This window comes from Sinocyclocheilus rhinocerous, unplaced genomic scaffold (genome assembly GCF_001515625.1).
Source record: "Sinocyclocheilus rhinocerous isolate Xijiao unplaced genomic scaffold, SAMN03320098_v1.1 scaffold823, whole genome shotgun sequence".
Lineage (NCBI taxonomy): Eukaryota > Metazoa > Chordata > Actinopteri > Cypriniformes > Cyprinidae > Sinocyclocheilus > Sinocyclocheilus rhinocerous.
This window is the reverse complement of record NW_015627245.1, coordinates 374783-390011: the sequence shown is the minus strand read 5'-3', so window position 1 is coordinate 390011 and position 15229 is coordinate 374783. Positions and strand designations below refer to the sequence as shown.

At 31.8% G+C, this 15229-nt stretch overlaps 1 protein-coding gene across 1 annotated transcript in view; it reads right to left on the bottom strand.

Annotated features, from left to right (window-relative positions):
- Positions 1 to 551: 551 nt before the first annotated feature.
- LOC107725060 (spectrin alpha chain-like) overlaps positions 552 to 15229 on the bottom strand; it is a gene marked incomplete at its 3' end in the record, with an annotated part of 17747 nt that continues 3069 nt past the window's right edge. Inside the window, exons 2-7 of the mRNA XM_016534203.1 lie at positions 13568 to 13636; positions 9484 to 9636; positions 2729 to 2875; positions 2026 to 2217; positions 1082 to 1165; positions 552 to 670 (exon numbers count right to left, since the gene is read on the bottom strand). Of these exons, the coding sequence (XP_016389689.1) occupies positions 552 to 670; positions 1082 to 1165; positions 2026 to 2217; positions 2729 to 2875; positions 9484 to 9636; positions 13568 to 13636 (764 nt within the window). The remainder of the gene's footprint in view (positions 671 to 1081; positions 1166 to 2025; positions 2218 to 2728; positions 2876 to 9483; positions 9637 to 13567; positions 13637 to 15229) is intronic.

Sequence of the window (15229 nt, the reverse complement as noted above, 5' to 3'; positions counted from 1 at the left end):
CATAAAATGCGCTGGACACATCTGAATATTTGGGTTGAACTGTTACAACTTTCTCTGTGTGTATACAGATTACATAAATAACTATTTAATAAATACATATAAATATTCAAATGATTATTAAATTGCTAATAATAATAATTATTGTTATTATTATTATTATATGAATAATTATAGTAAATGATAATTGTGCATTTATGTATTATTTTTTTATGTATATATTTTTTACACAATATATTTATATATGTTTGTTTAAATTATAGTCAGTATAATATATATTACAATCATTAGAATTATTATAATATATAATTATAAAATATATAATAATTTATATGCACATGTATCTGCGTATACATTATATTTTATAGTAATAAATGGTAATTGTGTATACATGTATATTATTATAAAATATTATGTATACACATTTGTGTATAATTTATTACATTTTATAGTAAATATATATATATATATAATTTATATATACTCAAACAAAAAATATATAAATAAATAAGACTTTTTCGTCTATTATTATTATTATCAGTACGTGCACTAACATTTTGTTGATGTGTTTCCTGCGGGTTGAGATGGTCTTTCCTTCAGTCTTCCCCTGTTTTTCCAGTCTGAGGGCCATATGATTGATCTCCTCATGAAGATTATGATATAGCTGCTCATCCTGAAAGATGAAAGTCAGACATACAAGATTGCCTGAGCTCTAATGATCTTACATTTAACCAAAGCACATTTTAACCAGGTGCTTGGACCGCATTTTTGGCTAATTTCCCCAACCCTGGAAGTACAACTGGCTGTTTCAATTGGCTTTAGGGATGCTAGTGAATCAGTGACATCTGTGAGTAAGTACAATGAATGACGGCCTGTATGTGCGTAAGCGGAAGGTCTCGGCCTCTCAGACTGCATTTTAAATCAGAAGCACTTGCTCACATACAGCACAGGTAAACAATGGTACTAAACTGGACGATAAAACAGATTCTCTCAAAAAAATCCAATTGTTTTCCAGTAGTGATAATTGAGGCCTGCTGAGAATTTAGCAGCAATTTTTCTGTGTCTGTTGTCTAGAATCACCCACCTGTTTCAAATCCAGTATCTTCCTGGTAAGCTGCATCTTGTCAGTGTTTTCCCCAAGGATGTTGGCCAGCGATTGTTCCTGCTCCTGCTGACACGTATAAAAGCTTTACAGCCCTGAATTGTTGTAGCCCAGCGATTGTTTTCTTTGAATACAGCTACTGTTGTTCTAAATAATCCTGGCTACCATGGTGAGACGTAAAACAGACTCGAAAAGTAACACCTCGGCTTCTTGGACGCAGATGCAAAGCAGACCGAAGATTAATGAGGGAAGCAAAAACAGAAAGAAAGAATAATATGACCAAAATCACACAAGAAAACAAATATTTCAATATATTTAAATATTTCATGTTGTGTTGCAAACCACACATTTAATAAATAAAGTATGTTTCAAAACATAAATACTAAAATAAAAATCATAAAATTTCATTGTAATGTCATTTATTTTGCATATTTTATAAAAAAAAATTATAATACACATGTATATAATATATAAATTGAAGAATTGTAACAAATTATATTACAGTATTTTTTATATTACAGAATTATTTTTAAAAATTAAAGGAATTACAAAGAAGCTCAAAAGTAAAGCACCTGGATGCATTAAAGAACGTAGAATAAGAATTTTATGGAAAATGTGTTTGTGTCATGAAAATGTCACAATGCAAATAATAATAATAATAATAATACAAAAAAGTGTAATGGGCCTAAAACTAGGCTTAATTTTCTTAAAATTTTCTTTAAAATATAAATTCTTGTTTATGTCTTTTCACTGTGGATTGAAAAGTGACCATGACTTGTGAGGTTCATCCTAACACAGAATCACCAACATATCTCCATATAACCCACTAAGATCCATTAACATGATCAATTTAGGACAAAATCCAAAAACAACCCCATCAAAAGGCTCTGTTAATTAGTATAACTAGGTTTAGTGGTGTGCTTAACCTTCTCTTTGATCCACGCCTCCAGACGGTCCACCTTCTTATTAAACTCCTGGAGAGTCTTAGCCCCGCCCATCGCCTTGATTTGATTGGCTGCCGTCTGTTTGAGTGCGTTCCATTGGTCGCGGATCTGAGCCAGCTGTTTCTTCAACAGGTCAGACGTCGGGTTAAGCTTGCACATTAATTGCTCTCCCATCTGCACAAACATTCAGCAGCGTTACATGAGCAACAAAAGACCTACGGCCCACTAAAACAACAGCTTAATCATATCAGCGTGCTTGAAATCCACCCAAGTCCTCGTTCTTATGACTAACAGTAGATCCGGTTTTGCAACCCACCGGGGATGTGTGTCAGGAGAGGTTAATTATTTGCAATGTACTATTTCAACATGAAGGGAAAAGGACAAATTTAGCATCTGTGCTGGAAAAAAAACATGGGGTGACTTGATATTTTGTGTGATTTTGGACGTCTCACAAAAAGCTTTCCGAGGCTCTGCAGGTCTCGTCAAAGCTGAGCTGTTAAAATCGTGTTTTGACAAATCGACATTAAAAAGAAGTTATGATTGTTACCATAACAATTTGTAAATGTTTTGCCGTTTATTTGCAAAAGGGAGAACTTCTTTTGTTGATTTTGGCCGAGGGACCTGTTGAAACCTGATGATGATTCATCAATCTTTTACTCTCCTAATGAAGATGGTTTGTGCTAACCTGGTTGAGTTGTATGACGGTGTTCTCAAAGTCCTTCAGATCTCTCTGGAGGGTTTGACAAAGTTCCTCCCAGTCGGTCAGAGGACATCTATGGATGTTACTGGCGTTCCTCAGGTCTCGCAGCTTCACTCGGATCCATGTCTCTGCCTGCGGGACACGAACATATAATGCTTACTTCAAAGTCAAGATCCTTTCCTTCCTACTAACTGAAGTGGAACCTTGTAAGCGGCTGATTTAGAACACAAAAGTGACAGGAAAGACATTCATAATGTTACAAAAGAGATCTATTTCAATGCTGTTCTTTTGAACATTCTATTCAACAAAGAATCCTGCTTCTTATTTAGTACTTTTGTCTCGTTTTCAATTACAAACATGTAAACATCCTTAAACCAAGATCAATGTACTTGAGAAGCAAATTAACTTAAATAGTATGTCTGAAAATTTATGAAAATGAATCAAAAAGTTATTAATTATCAAGCAAATGTATCTTGATTTAGAAGTTATAAATATTTGTAATGGAAAAAAAAAAACTCAGTGTCAACAAAAATGCATCACAAAAAATATTAAGTAGCAAAACTGTTTTCAACATTAATGATAATCATAAGAAATGTTTCTTGAGCAGCAAATCAGCATATTAGAATGATTTCTGAAGGATTAGCATCTGTAAATCATTATATTTCTGACACTGAAGACTGGAGTAATGATGCTGAAAATTCAGCTTTGCATCACAGGAATAAATTACACCTTAAAATATATAAAAAATTGCATTAAATTGTAATAATATTTCACAATATTACTGTTTTTACTGTATTTTTGATCAAATAAATGCAGTCTTGGTGAACAAAAGATCCATCAAAAATAAACAAAAAATTCTAGTGCATATATATTTTTATTTTTTATATTTTAGTCATTTTTAAAAGCTAATCTGATAATATAATAAAATATAATACACAGCTATCTAAACCTCCTTGAATCAAGACACATTTACTTGAGAAACAAAATATGATGAATAATGAAGAAAAATGATGAATATTAATAAGATATGAAGTCTTGTTTTTGTTATTTTGTTAGTTTATGCTTAAAACAAGAAAACATATCCGCCAAAGGGGTAAGAAACATAATCTTAATCCAAATTTAAAACAAGATAATTTTTCTTGCCCCACTGACAGATGTATATTCTGAATGTAAGAAAAAAACCTAATTTAATTCCCACTTAATTTTTCAGAAAGCAAAGCTTAACATCTTTTGTCATTATACTTCTGAAGTAAATGTATCTTGGTTTAAGATTTTTTAGATATTTGTGATGTAAAACGAGACAAAATTATTATTACTAGACAAATAAATAATATAATATAATATAATACAATATCATATCTTATATCATATTATATGTCACCCTGGACCACAAAACCAGTCATAAGGGTCAATTTTTAGAAATTGAGATTTCATCTGAAAGCTGAATAAATAAGCTTTCCATTGATGTATGGTTTGTTAGGATAGGACAATATTTGGCCGAGATGCAACTATTTGAAAATCTGGAATCTGAGGGTGCAAAAAAATCTAAATATTGAGAAAATCACCTTTAAAGTTGTCCAAATGAAGTTCTTAGCAATGCATATTACTCAACAAAAACTAAGTTTTCATATATTTACAGTAGGAAATTTACAAAATATCTTCATGGAACATGATCTTTACTTAATATCCTAATGATTTTGGGCATAAAAGAAAAATCTATAATTTTGACCCATACAATGTATTTTTGGCTATTGCTACAAATATACCCCAGCGACTTAAGACTCCAGGGTCACATATCATATCATATATCTAACTAACTAAAATCGTGAATATCAATAAATGCAATAAACACTACATAATAAATGCAATAAATAAAATATAATAAAATATTTACTTCTTTCAGGATAAAGATTTGAAGCTAGTGGAAGAGACTATTCCTACCTCCAATAAATATTACTAAAGAAACCAGCTCAAAACAAATGGCAATTCTACAAAATGACCAATTTCTGAACTATTCAGGCTGGATCACATCACAGAGGATCCTTTTTTTGTTTTTTCTTTGGATTTTATTGTTAATGCTTGAAACATGAACACATGTTGAGACACTTAAGGCCCATTTTACGCTCGCTTAGCTTTCTGAGTGCGCTCTGGAAACACAATATTAAGCAAATAGATTTTAAAGCAGCACATGTGCGAAGTTACAGTCGCTGTCTATTATTTCACGCCGAGGAAAGTGAAGTTCCTCTGTGACTTTTGTTTTTGAAGAAAATAGCGATTACTTATGTCTCGACTTACAGAAACACTTCAGAAACATCATCGGGAGATTGCTCACCGTTTCTCAGATATCACGCTATGAGCAGTGAAGGTTTCTTTTGGCTGGAGCTCACAGATTGTTGCGTAAGGCTTTTGAACGCACCATTTCTGGCCATGTTTGCACTGCGTGAACAGAAACCAGCTGGCCGAGTCCAGATAGGTCCCGGACATGTTTATTTGGTATGAACACGATGTATGACCACTGGCGGTCTTCAAAAAGCCCACCCACATCAGCACAAACCAAACGATTGTTAAACGAAGTTGTCATTTCTGCAAGACTAAACGCATGTGATCTCCAAAGACAATAAAACCAACATATCGGGCTAAATGTAAGGAGACAGTCACAGCTTAGGATAATTATTAGTGCTGCTGGCTACAGAAACCATCACTATTGCTATTGGGCATATTAAAATATTAAACCTCGCCTCATAATTTGTCCCAGACAGACATGACTGATTGCTGAGGAGACGTCTGTTATTATTTTTGCTTGACATTTTTTTCCCTACCTTTTTAAGACTATATAAAAAAAATCATGTGCACTGTAAAATATTTCAACCTCCTTCAACTTAAAAACATCTTTAAGTATTATCAGATTGGCTGTACAAGTCATTTCAACTAATGTTTTAAAATCTCATCTGGTTGAATCTTGTATAATGCGGTGTTATTTTTGTATCAGAGATACCATTATAGTTTTTATTTATATTATGAATCAGTTCCTATTTTTATATTTTAATATTGTATATAATATTTTAGACAATTTTTAATTTTAATTTTAGTTCCAGTTTAAGTGATTTTGTTGTGTTTTTGTCATTTTTAATAGTTTTTTTTATTTTTATATACTTTTTATTCAATTTTTACTACGATTTTAGTTATTTTAGTGTCTCAAGTTAAAACTAAAAAATATTTCTAATCAGTTTTTATTTTTATATTTTAGTTTTACTATTTTGCATTTGAATTTCCATTTGTAGTTAGTTTTAGTAATTTTGCGTTTTCTGTCATTTATAATATTTTCCATTTTTAAATGTCAATATAGTTTTATATTAATTTTTACTTACATTTTAGCTATATTTGTACATCAAGTTAAACTAATGTAAAATATTTCGAATCAGTTTTTATTTTTATCTTTTTAGTTTTAATTGTAGTTGAAGTTGGTTATTTTGTTGTGTTCGTCTTTTTAATAGTTTTTCTCTTTTTTTAAATATACATATATATACACTGTATATAGATATATAGATATAGATATATACAATTAATTTGTATACATCTATATAATTTGATGAAATTAAAAAAAGTCTAAGTTTGTTTATTTTATTTCAGTTAATGTTTATTTCAAGTATCCAATTTTTTTTGTTTAGTTTTAGTTCAGTTTTAGTTTTTATAACCCGAGTAAAACGTAAAAAAAATTAAGTTGAAATTGGTAAAGTCATGAAAATACATATTCTACCATGACTTATTGAGCATATCATTTTCATCATGGTCTCAGAGTTTCAGTATAAATCCAGATCTTTCTCTCATCAAAAACACACAGGAGATACACATCACAAGTGGACAAGAAAAACAAACCTGCCACGATGTTTGGCAAGATCTCACAGTGCAGATAAAAAAATAATATGATGTCACTTCTAATAAAAGATCAGCAAATTGTTTTTAATGGCTTCCCACAGGCTCAAAGGTATTTCAATATTTGCAGCCTGTGTAAACTCTATCGTCTCATTTCTACCCAACCGTGACGAGAAACCCATGACTTCATACTTTGTTTCTTCCGCTTCCCTTTAAAACAATAGCTAGTTTTCCAGCTTCCTTCTTTGAGTAAATTAGCAGAAACTGTACTGTGAAACTGATATCTAACAGGCTATTTAATTGTTTAAATGTTCCATCTAAAGTGAAAACTCTTCCTCATACCTGAGGTTAGTACGTGTCTTGTTGATGAGACATGTACGGTTTGATTACTAATCAGAAACACGATTTCACCTGAAAACAGGTGAAAAAAATCCCACAGACTTACACCAGCATTCAAAGGTTTGGGGTCAGTAAGATTTTTTTTAAATGTTTTTGAAAGAAGTCTCTTCTGCTCACCAAGTCTGTATTTATTTAATCAAAAATGCAGTAAAATCAGTAAAAATGTAAAATATTATTACCATTTAAAATAACTGTTTTCTATTTGAATATATTTTAAAATGTAATTTATTCCTGTGATGCAAAGCTGAATTTTCAGCATCATTACTCCAGTCTTCAGAGTCACATGATCCTTCAGAAATCATGTGGATTTGCAGCTCAAGAAACATTTCTGATTATTATTTTTTCATGATTTTTTGATGTATAGAAAGTTCAAAAGAACAGGATTTATTTGAAATAGAAATCTTTTGCAACATTATAAATGTCTTTACAGTCAATTTACTGTACTTTTGATCAATTTAATGCAGCCTTGCTGAATAAATGTATTAATAAAAAAAACTAAAAAATCTTTTGAACAGGCAAACGCTCACATTTTCTTAAAAAAAACACAAAACATCTAATTTCTTTTAATTATCAAAATTATAGAATTAACCCATTTTTATATGAATCCCGAAAGGGTTTTCTGGGGCAATCCTAAAGAGCGCTGGAGGATGTGTTGACTTTAATTCACCTTTCTGAAACGCAGGCCAATTTCCACATCCTTGACTCTATAATGCTACACTAACACAGATTCATCAGTGCTATCAGTCAACCGAATCGCCCATAAGAGTTAGAGGCTTTGCCCAACACGAATATTCATCCAAAGGCCATTTCCTAAACGAATGGCAGCGTTTCTACAGCCTATTAACATTAACGACGTGTTACTGTTCCTGACGCTCGTCTGTCATCTAAAACACTGCGCCTCCCACTTCACTTCAGCTCAGTAAATCTCACGGGTCACACGGGCTTCTGAGAGCAGCAGCTGCGTCCCGAAGCAAATATCCCCGAAAAATGTCCTTGTATGTCAGAGTGAGTGTGGCGATGAGATAACGCGAGCACTCGAGCGAATCGGTTTAGTCTCAGAAGGCCAGAGGCGTGAATAGACCGGGCCAAACAATGATCTCATCCCAAAATAATTGCTTCTCTTGTGGCTGTTCCCTTTCCTCCCACTCCCCTGTGCTGCCCGCTCTCCAACTTCAGACAAAAAGAGCGAAAGAAAAGAAACAGAGGGGCTTGAACGGGGTCAGAAGGGCCAGTTTCCACCTTTATCTACACTGCTTTTTTGTCTGTAAACTGCAAGTGTAATTTTCCACATTAGTGATGCAATGCAACCACTCAACCGATTCAGTTTAGCTGGAAAAAATCTAAAGTGACCAACAGGTCCACCTATCCACAAAGGTCCACAAAGGCAATGTTGTTTCCAAATATTAAAACAAAGACTGAATTTCAGCTGTGAAGTTGAAGCAAAATGAATGATGATTGAACGAACATTTCCAGGATTGATTTCGCCCAAAATCAAGAAGAATTAAAAATAGAAATTTTGCATAAAGAAAATGAAGCAAGCTTTTTGTCTTTGCATTTTCACATAATTTTCCCTCCAATGATGATTTATAAATATATATATAATGTATTTATATTATTAAAATTATATTTAAATTGTTAGTATAATTTGCACTACTTAATTACTAATTTATGTTTATTTAAAATAATTATTTCAGTATTTTGTATTGTTAAAATAAATTGTTAATGTAAAAAAAATCTCTTAATGGGCTTTAAAAAAAAGTCTTCATTTCTTTATGCAAAAATACATTTTCACACCATTTTGCCTTCAATATTCATTTTTGTAAAATGTTACAGAAAGTAATGATATGTTATTTAAATTGTATTTAAAATATATTTTATTCCAGTGTACATTTTTTTATATTATTAAAAATTCTATTTAAATTCAATTTAATATCACGTTAGTATAATTTGCACTACTTAATTACCAATTCAAGCTGATTTAAAATATTTTTGCAATATTGGTTATTGTTAAAATAAACCATTACAATGTAAAAAAAATATATATATCTTAATGGACTTACGAAAAAATTATTTCCTTTATCCAGAAACACAATATTTAATTTTAAAAAAATTCAAAATTTTTTAAATAAAATAATCTGCAAAATGCATAAGCAAATTAACAATAAATATAAATATATAATTTTTTTTTATAATTTTAAATTTAAATACATTTATTTATTTATTAATGTCTCAAATCCAAAAAGTGAAATTTGTGACACTGAGCATGTTGGCATATTGTTTTTTTCTTGTTTTAAGCAAATGCCTTGCATGACTTGAATGCAATAAAATCATCTGCCAAATGCATAAAATCCAAATGAATAACATATAAAATGGTGCTGCTGAATGGTTTCATTTTTTATTCAGTTCAGTGAACTATTCTTTTAAAGCAATCTCTCTTGATTTTCACTGACAGAGTACAGAGATCATACCTGAGTGATCTCTTTATTGAAGATGGCGTTTTGATGGGTAAAACTGTGCTCATTTTGCACCGATGAGACTTTTGAAACCAAGCACACGTCCTTATGCTCGCAGGACAGACTGTCCACCACATCCTTTCTTGCTTGGGTTTTGCGTATCTGGGTCTGTGTGAAAAAAAAAAAATGAAATTATCACTTATTCATGGGGAAAACTGGAAATATATACAAGCTAAAACATCTTAACACTGTGCTGGTGGGCTGAAAAGCTTGTGTGACGTCAGTTTATATTGAGAGTAAGACGCTTACAGAATGGAAGAGCTGCAAAACAAGTCCGGGCAAGAAACAAGGTCATTTCAGATCACTGGAACACGGGACCACAAAACCACAAAGTAAATTCCCACAGTGATTACGTCATCGATGACTACGAGTGAGGAAGAGCAGCTCATCGGCACCATTCATGCTTAAATGTGACCCTGGACCACAAAACCAGTCATAAGGGTCAATTTTTTGAAATTTATACATTTATACATAAGCTTTCCATTGATGTATGGTTTGTTATGATTGGACAATGCTCCAGGCTCACAAATATGCGACGAATCAACCACAACAACACATTGAATAAGAAAGGAATCAGAAAACACATTGGTAAACTAAAGTACTACTTGTTTAAAGTGTCTACAATCTGTTCAAATCATAATATCATAAGTCTGCAAGCAGGCTCAGAAACTAATGCTGGCTTGTGGCACAAAAATGCCATCAAAATGAACAAAAATGCCCCACAAATTCAAGGTAATGGGGCAAAAAATGCTGCTGCACAATTTAACTGAATCTATTCCTGTTGTCACGATTAAAGTGAAAGGTGAAAATGAATTTAAAGTGTCAATTCATGGCTTTAGATTGCATCGGGTTGCTGTTTGCGCAATATACCCCAGCGACTTAAGACTGCTTTTGTGCTCCAGGCTCACAAATATGCGACGAATCAACCACAACAACACATAGAATAAGAAAGGAATCAGAAAACACATTGGTAAACTAAAGTACTACTTGTTTAAAGTGTCTACAATCTGTTCAAATCATAATATCATAAGTCTGCAAGCAGGCTCAGAAACTAACGCTGGCTTGTGGCACAAAAATGCCATCAAAATGAACAAAAATGCCCCACAAATTCAAGGTGATGGGGCAAAAAATGCTGCTGCACAATTTAACTGAATCTATTCCTGTTGTCACGATTAAAGGGAAAGGTGAAAATGAATTTAAAGTGTCAATTCATGGCTTTAGATTGCATCGGGTTGCTGTTTGCGCACTTTTTTTTTTTTTTTTGCAACGCTGAGCATCATAATAACCAATCACACGTTTCTGTTGCGCTTATGAATGGGCAATCAGATGCGATTAGATTAGTCGGTGCTAAAAACACTGGAGTTCTGTAGCGTGCACACTCACGAGTTCTCTTATCTTAAACAACAAAGAGCCGAAAAGATGTAGGTAAGGGTTTCATTTAGCAGTTTATGGATTATAACAGGAGTTTTTGCGGAAGTGCATAATTGCATAACTAACGTTATGGACCGGCATGTTTGTGTGAGTAGCCGGAATATGTACAGTAACAGCGATGCTAGTGGCGGTGTGTAAATGGTCCATTTAACAGATAACGACACCGTTTACAACACAGAAAGCCATTGCAAACTCGTGCCAGACAGTCTTATATAACCAAAAGCCACAGTCAGCACAACCGGTGACGATAATGGTGCTGAGGACACATTTAAAGTGCTCAAAAAATTTGACAAAACTCAATAAAGTCTGGAAACATCTGTGCCGATGGTGGGAAAGGGCGGCCCATTACATCAACATCATCATCATCATCACAATAATAAATAAAAGATGAGATCACATGTTGTTTTCCATTATTAAACATCCTTTAAGAAAGATACATTTACTTGAGATGGCAATGCATCCATTTGTTTATTCTTAGTATAGCTTAATAATTATTAAATATATGTAATGGTTATTATAGTTAACTAAAACCACAAAAAATAAAATAAAATAAATCATAAAAATGGTACTTGAAATAAAATAAACGTCAACTCAAATAAAATAAAATATAAAAACTATTTCTCATTTTCAGTAAGTATCTTTATGTACTAAAATAACTTAGCTACTACAGTGGAAGTAAAAATGAAGAATACTTATAAACATATAAACACAAAAAATATAGAAATTAAAACGAAAAATGAAAATACAAAAATTTAAAACTACATTATCTCAGTGATACAAAATAGCATAGCATACAAGTACATTATATTGTATTTGTTATATTTATTTATTATAGAATATTGTATTTTCTATATAATTTTTTGTAAATAAATGTATTCTTATAACTATATAATAATAATTATAAATAAATATAAATATTTAAAAAATAAAAGGTATATTAATATATATTTTTCTATATATTATTTTTGTAAGTATAAATTATAATATATAAAATAAAGTTATTCAAGTTATAAAGCTGTTAATTCAAACCATGTATTCAATATTTTTTCATTAATGTTTTGAAAATTGGTGACATTGAACATGTTTTTCCATATTGATTTTTCTTGTTTTAAGCAAACCAAAAAATGGCTTATATACTCCACATTTATAAGACAACCCAATTTGTCAATGTTTGAAGAAAAATACACTTAATTAAACACAAGAAACTGAACATCACAAGCAATTTTGCTTCATTTTATGGGCATTGAAGATACTTTTACTGCAAATCAAGACAAAAACAGTGAGAAAGACATGATTTTGCAGTGTGTAAATCTAAAAGAGGCCTCACATATGCTGAGGTACCCCATCACTCAGTGTGGATTGGCGTGTCCCGTCTGTGTCCAGTGATTCCGAGTGTCATCCCATCCTGTATGAGCTCATGTTTTCCACACGATTCCCGATTCGCTCGGCCTGGTCACACTCGTGCGGCGCCCGATCGCAGATGACTCAAGCCTTGGCCTGCAGGCGCTCAGGCTGCGACCGGTTTGTTTTGAGTGCTGATTTCCCTTAATGTTGCGAGTAAACATTTATTTCGCAGGCATCGTGCCTCGCAAACAACAGCGCTGTGCGCAGAGCAGGTGGCCCTGACCGCAGCCGCCGTCTCATCAAACGGCCGGTCCGCTTTTTTAGGGCCTCGACTCACATTACCCCAAAACGGCTGTAAAAGTTTCACCGCTGCTTTTTCAACTCTGAAAGCGCGCTGCAGGAATCTCAAGTGAATGCTATCCAGCCATATAAATGCAAGGCAGTAAGCTCATTGGCTGCATATGCAGCATGAACCAATCAGCTTGTGCCAAGTCGTTTAACTCTCTGAATATCATCGGTTACGTTAACAACCCGTCGCCTGCGCCATCTAGAGTTTTATGACTGAACTATATATATATATAAATTAAAAAACAACTACAAAAATAAAAATAACAAAAAAACACAACAAAAATTACTCAAATTTTTATTAAAATGAATATGGAAAACACAAAAATAAAACGAATTCAAAATTTTTAAAAACTATAATAAATTCTAAATGATACTAAAAAACAAACAAACAAAAAACACTGGTGTGAATTGTGTATTCGGAATTAATCATGAAATGCATTAAATTTTTGTATATATTAGAGTATTTTCCAAAAGATTATTGTTATACTGTTTTATAATAAAAAATATGATAAAAAATAGTTTTTTTTATAATATAATAGTATAAAAAAAAAAAGTTTTATAATAATTACATCATTAACACCACCTCTACCACAACCATCTGTGTACTTATAAAAGAATTTAAATTTCACAAATTTCTTGCTTCAAATGTTTGATGTGATTAATCTCAGAGCTGGTTAGTTTGGTTGATGCTTTAATGAAGACTTTTAAAAAAAAAAAAATGTATGATGAAAATAAATATGAAAAAAGCAGCTAAAAACAGCTTGCTTGTTTTTCAACTGCTCTTGATAAAAGTGTCCGCTAAACACATAAATGTAAAATCAAAGACCATCTCAAATCTGAATCTGAATGATGAAAACTATCTTTTTTTTTTCCAGAATATTGTCATTAAGGTTAAGCTGGTAAATCATAAAGTTACCTGTGGAGAAGAAGTGAATTTCTCTTTGTCACCACTGCACTGCTTTTCACCATCTTTACACAGCAATACCTAAACAAAGACATAAACAGTGAGCTGTCATGATTTATATTCATTATCTGAGACAGACAATATTGTGGTTTTGCTTTTCAAGGCCAAAACTGATTATCTGTACTTCTAACACACTAACATACAATTATGTATATTTGTATGTTCATTTATTAATTTATTTATATATGAATTGTATTAATTATATTAATACACGTTTTATTATATTCATATATTAAAAACAAAACAAACACTAAGAAATCCTGAAAATCATGTTAATTGCAAAAATTTTCACTGAAACTGATCATATGATTTGTAATGAAATATAGATGAGAAAAATAGAAGCATTGTGACTAGTGGCATTAGACTTTTGGACCCCACTCTATATATCTATATTGTAAAGTATAAATACACAGAAGCATTTCTCCTGCTGACCCATTGACAAAACCTGAGTGAACACACGCAGAATCCTGAAGGTGGATTTTAACATCCGAAGCTCTGACATCATTTGAACTTGAGCAGTGATTCCAGGAAGAGCAGCGTTACATAATAAACACATCATCTGAACCACACAGATCCTGAGCACACGACCGCACTCATCTCCTGCCTTTTCCAGCTCATAACAAGACGTGTCTATCAGCTCATGTGGACTCGCATGAACTAATACTCAAGCTGAGAGAGTGATGGCATCATCAGCCTGGACGAGATCGGCTACAATAGTATATTTGTGTATTGCCGTTTCCATGGCATCTCGTTATGTTTTGATTACGGAAGTCTTATTACGGATTCTCCAAAAACAAGATTCCTCAATACCAGGGCATGCCATTTTATTCCAGTAACACGATGTTATTGTCCTGAGTAGTTTATGTAAGCATGTTTAACTCGATATAGCAATGTTTAAAAGTTTACTGCACTTACATGACATTTTGCAGGCTTTTTTTAATATATGTATATATATATATATATATATATATATTTAGTCACATTTCAATCTTCAGTGGCATGTGTGATACATTTATAAATGGTGTAGATATATAAACATTTATAATTTTTTCTAATCACATATCAATTTAAACATCTGTATTTAAGATTTTTGTTTGTGCATTTTTTGTCTTAATATTAAATGAAATGAATAAGAAGCACAGTAAAAATATTTTAAAAATATTATTTTCATTCATTCTTTCATTATTATATCTATAAAAACACTTATTTATTAAGCATTTTATGCACTTCATAAATAAAATGATTGCTCATTTCATCATTAATAACAATAACAACAACAAACTTTGAGTTTTTTTTTACTTTACACATTACTTAATGATTTAGTGCTGTCAAACGATTAATCGCATCCAAAATAAAAGTTTTTGTTTGCATAATATATGTGTGTACTGTGTATATTTATTATGTATATATAAATACACACACATGCATGTATATATTTCAGAAAAATTTGTTATTTTTATATATTAAATTTATTTATAATATCAATTATATGAATATAAATATAGACATGTAAATACATGTAAATATTTTCAAAATATATACTGTATGTGTGTGTCTTTATATACAGTGGGTACGGAAAGTATTCAGACCCCCTTAAATTTTTCACTCTTTGTT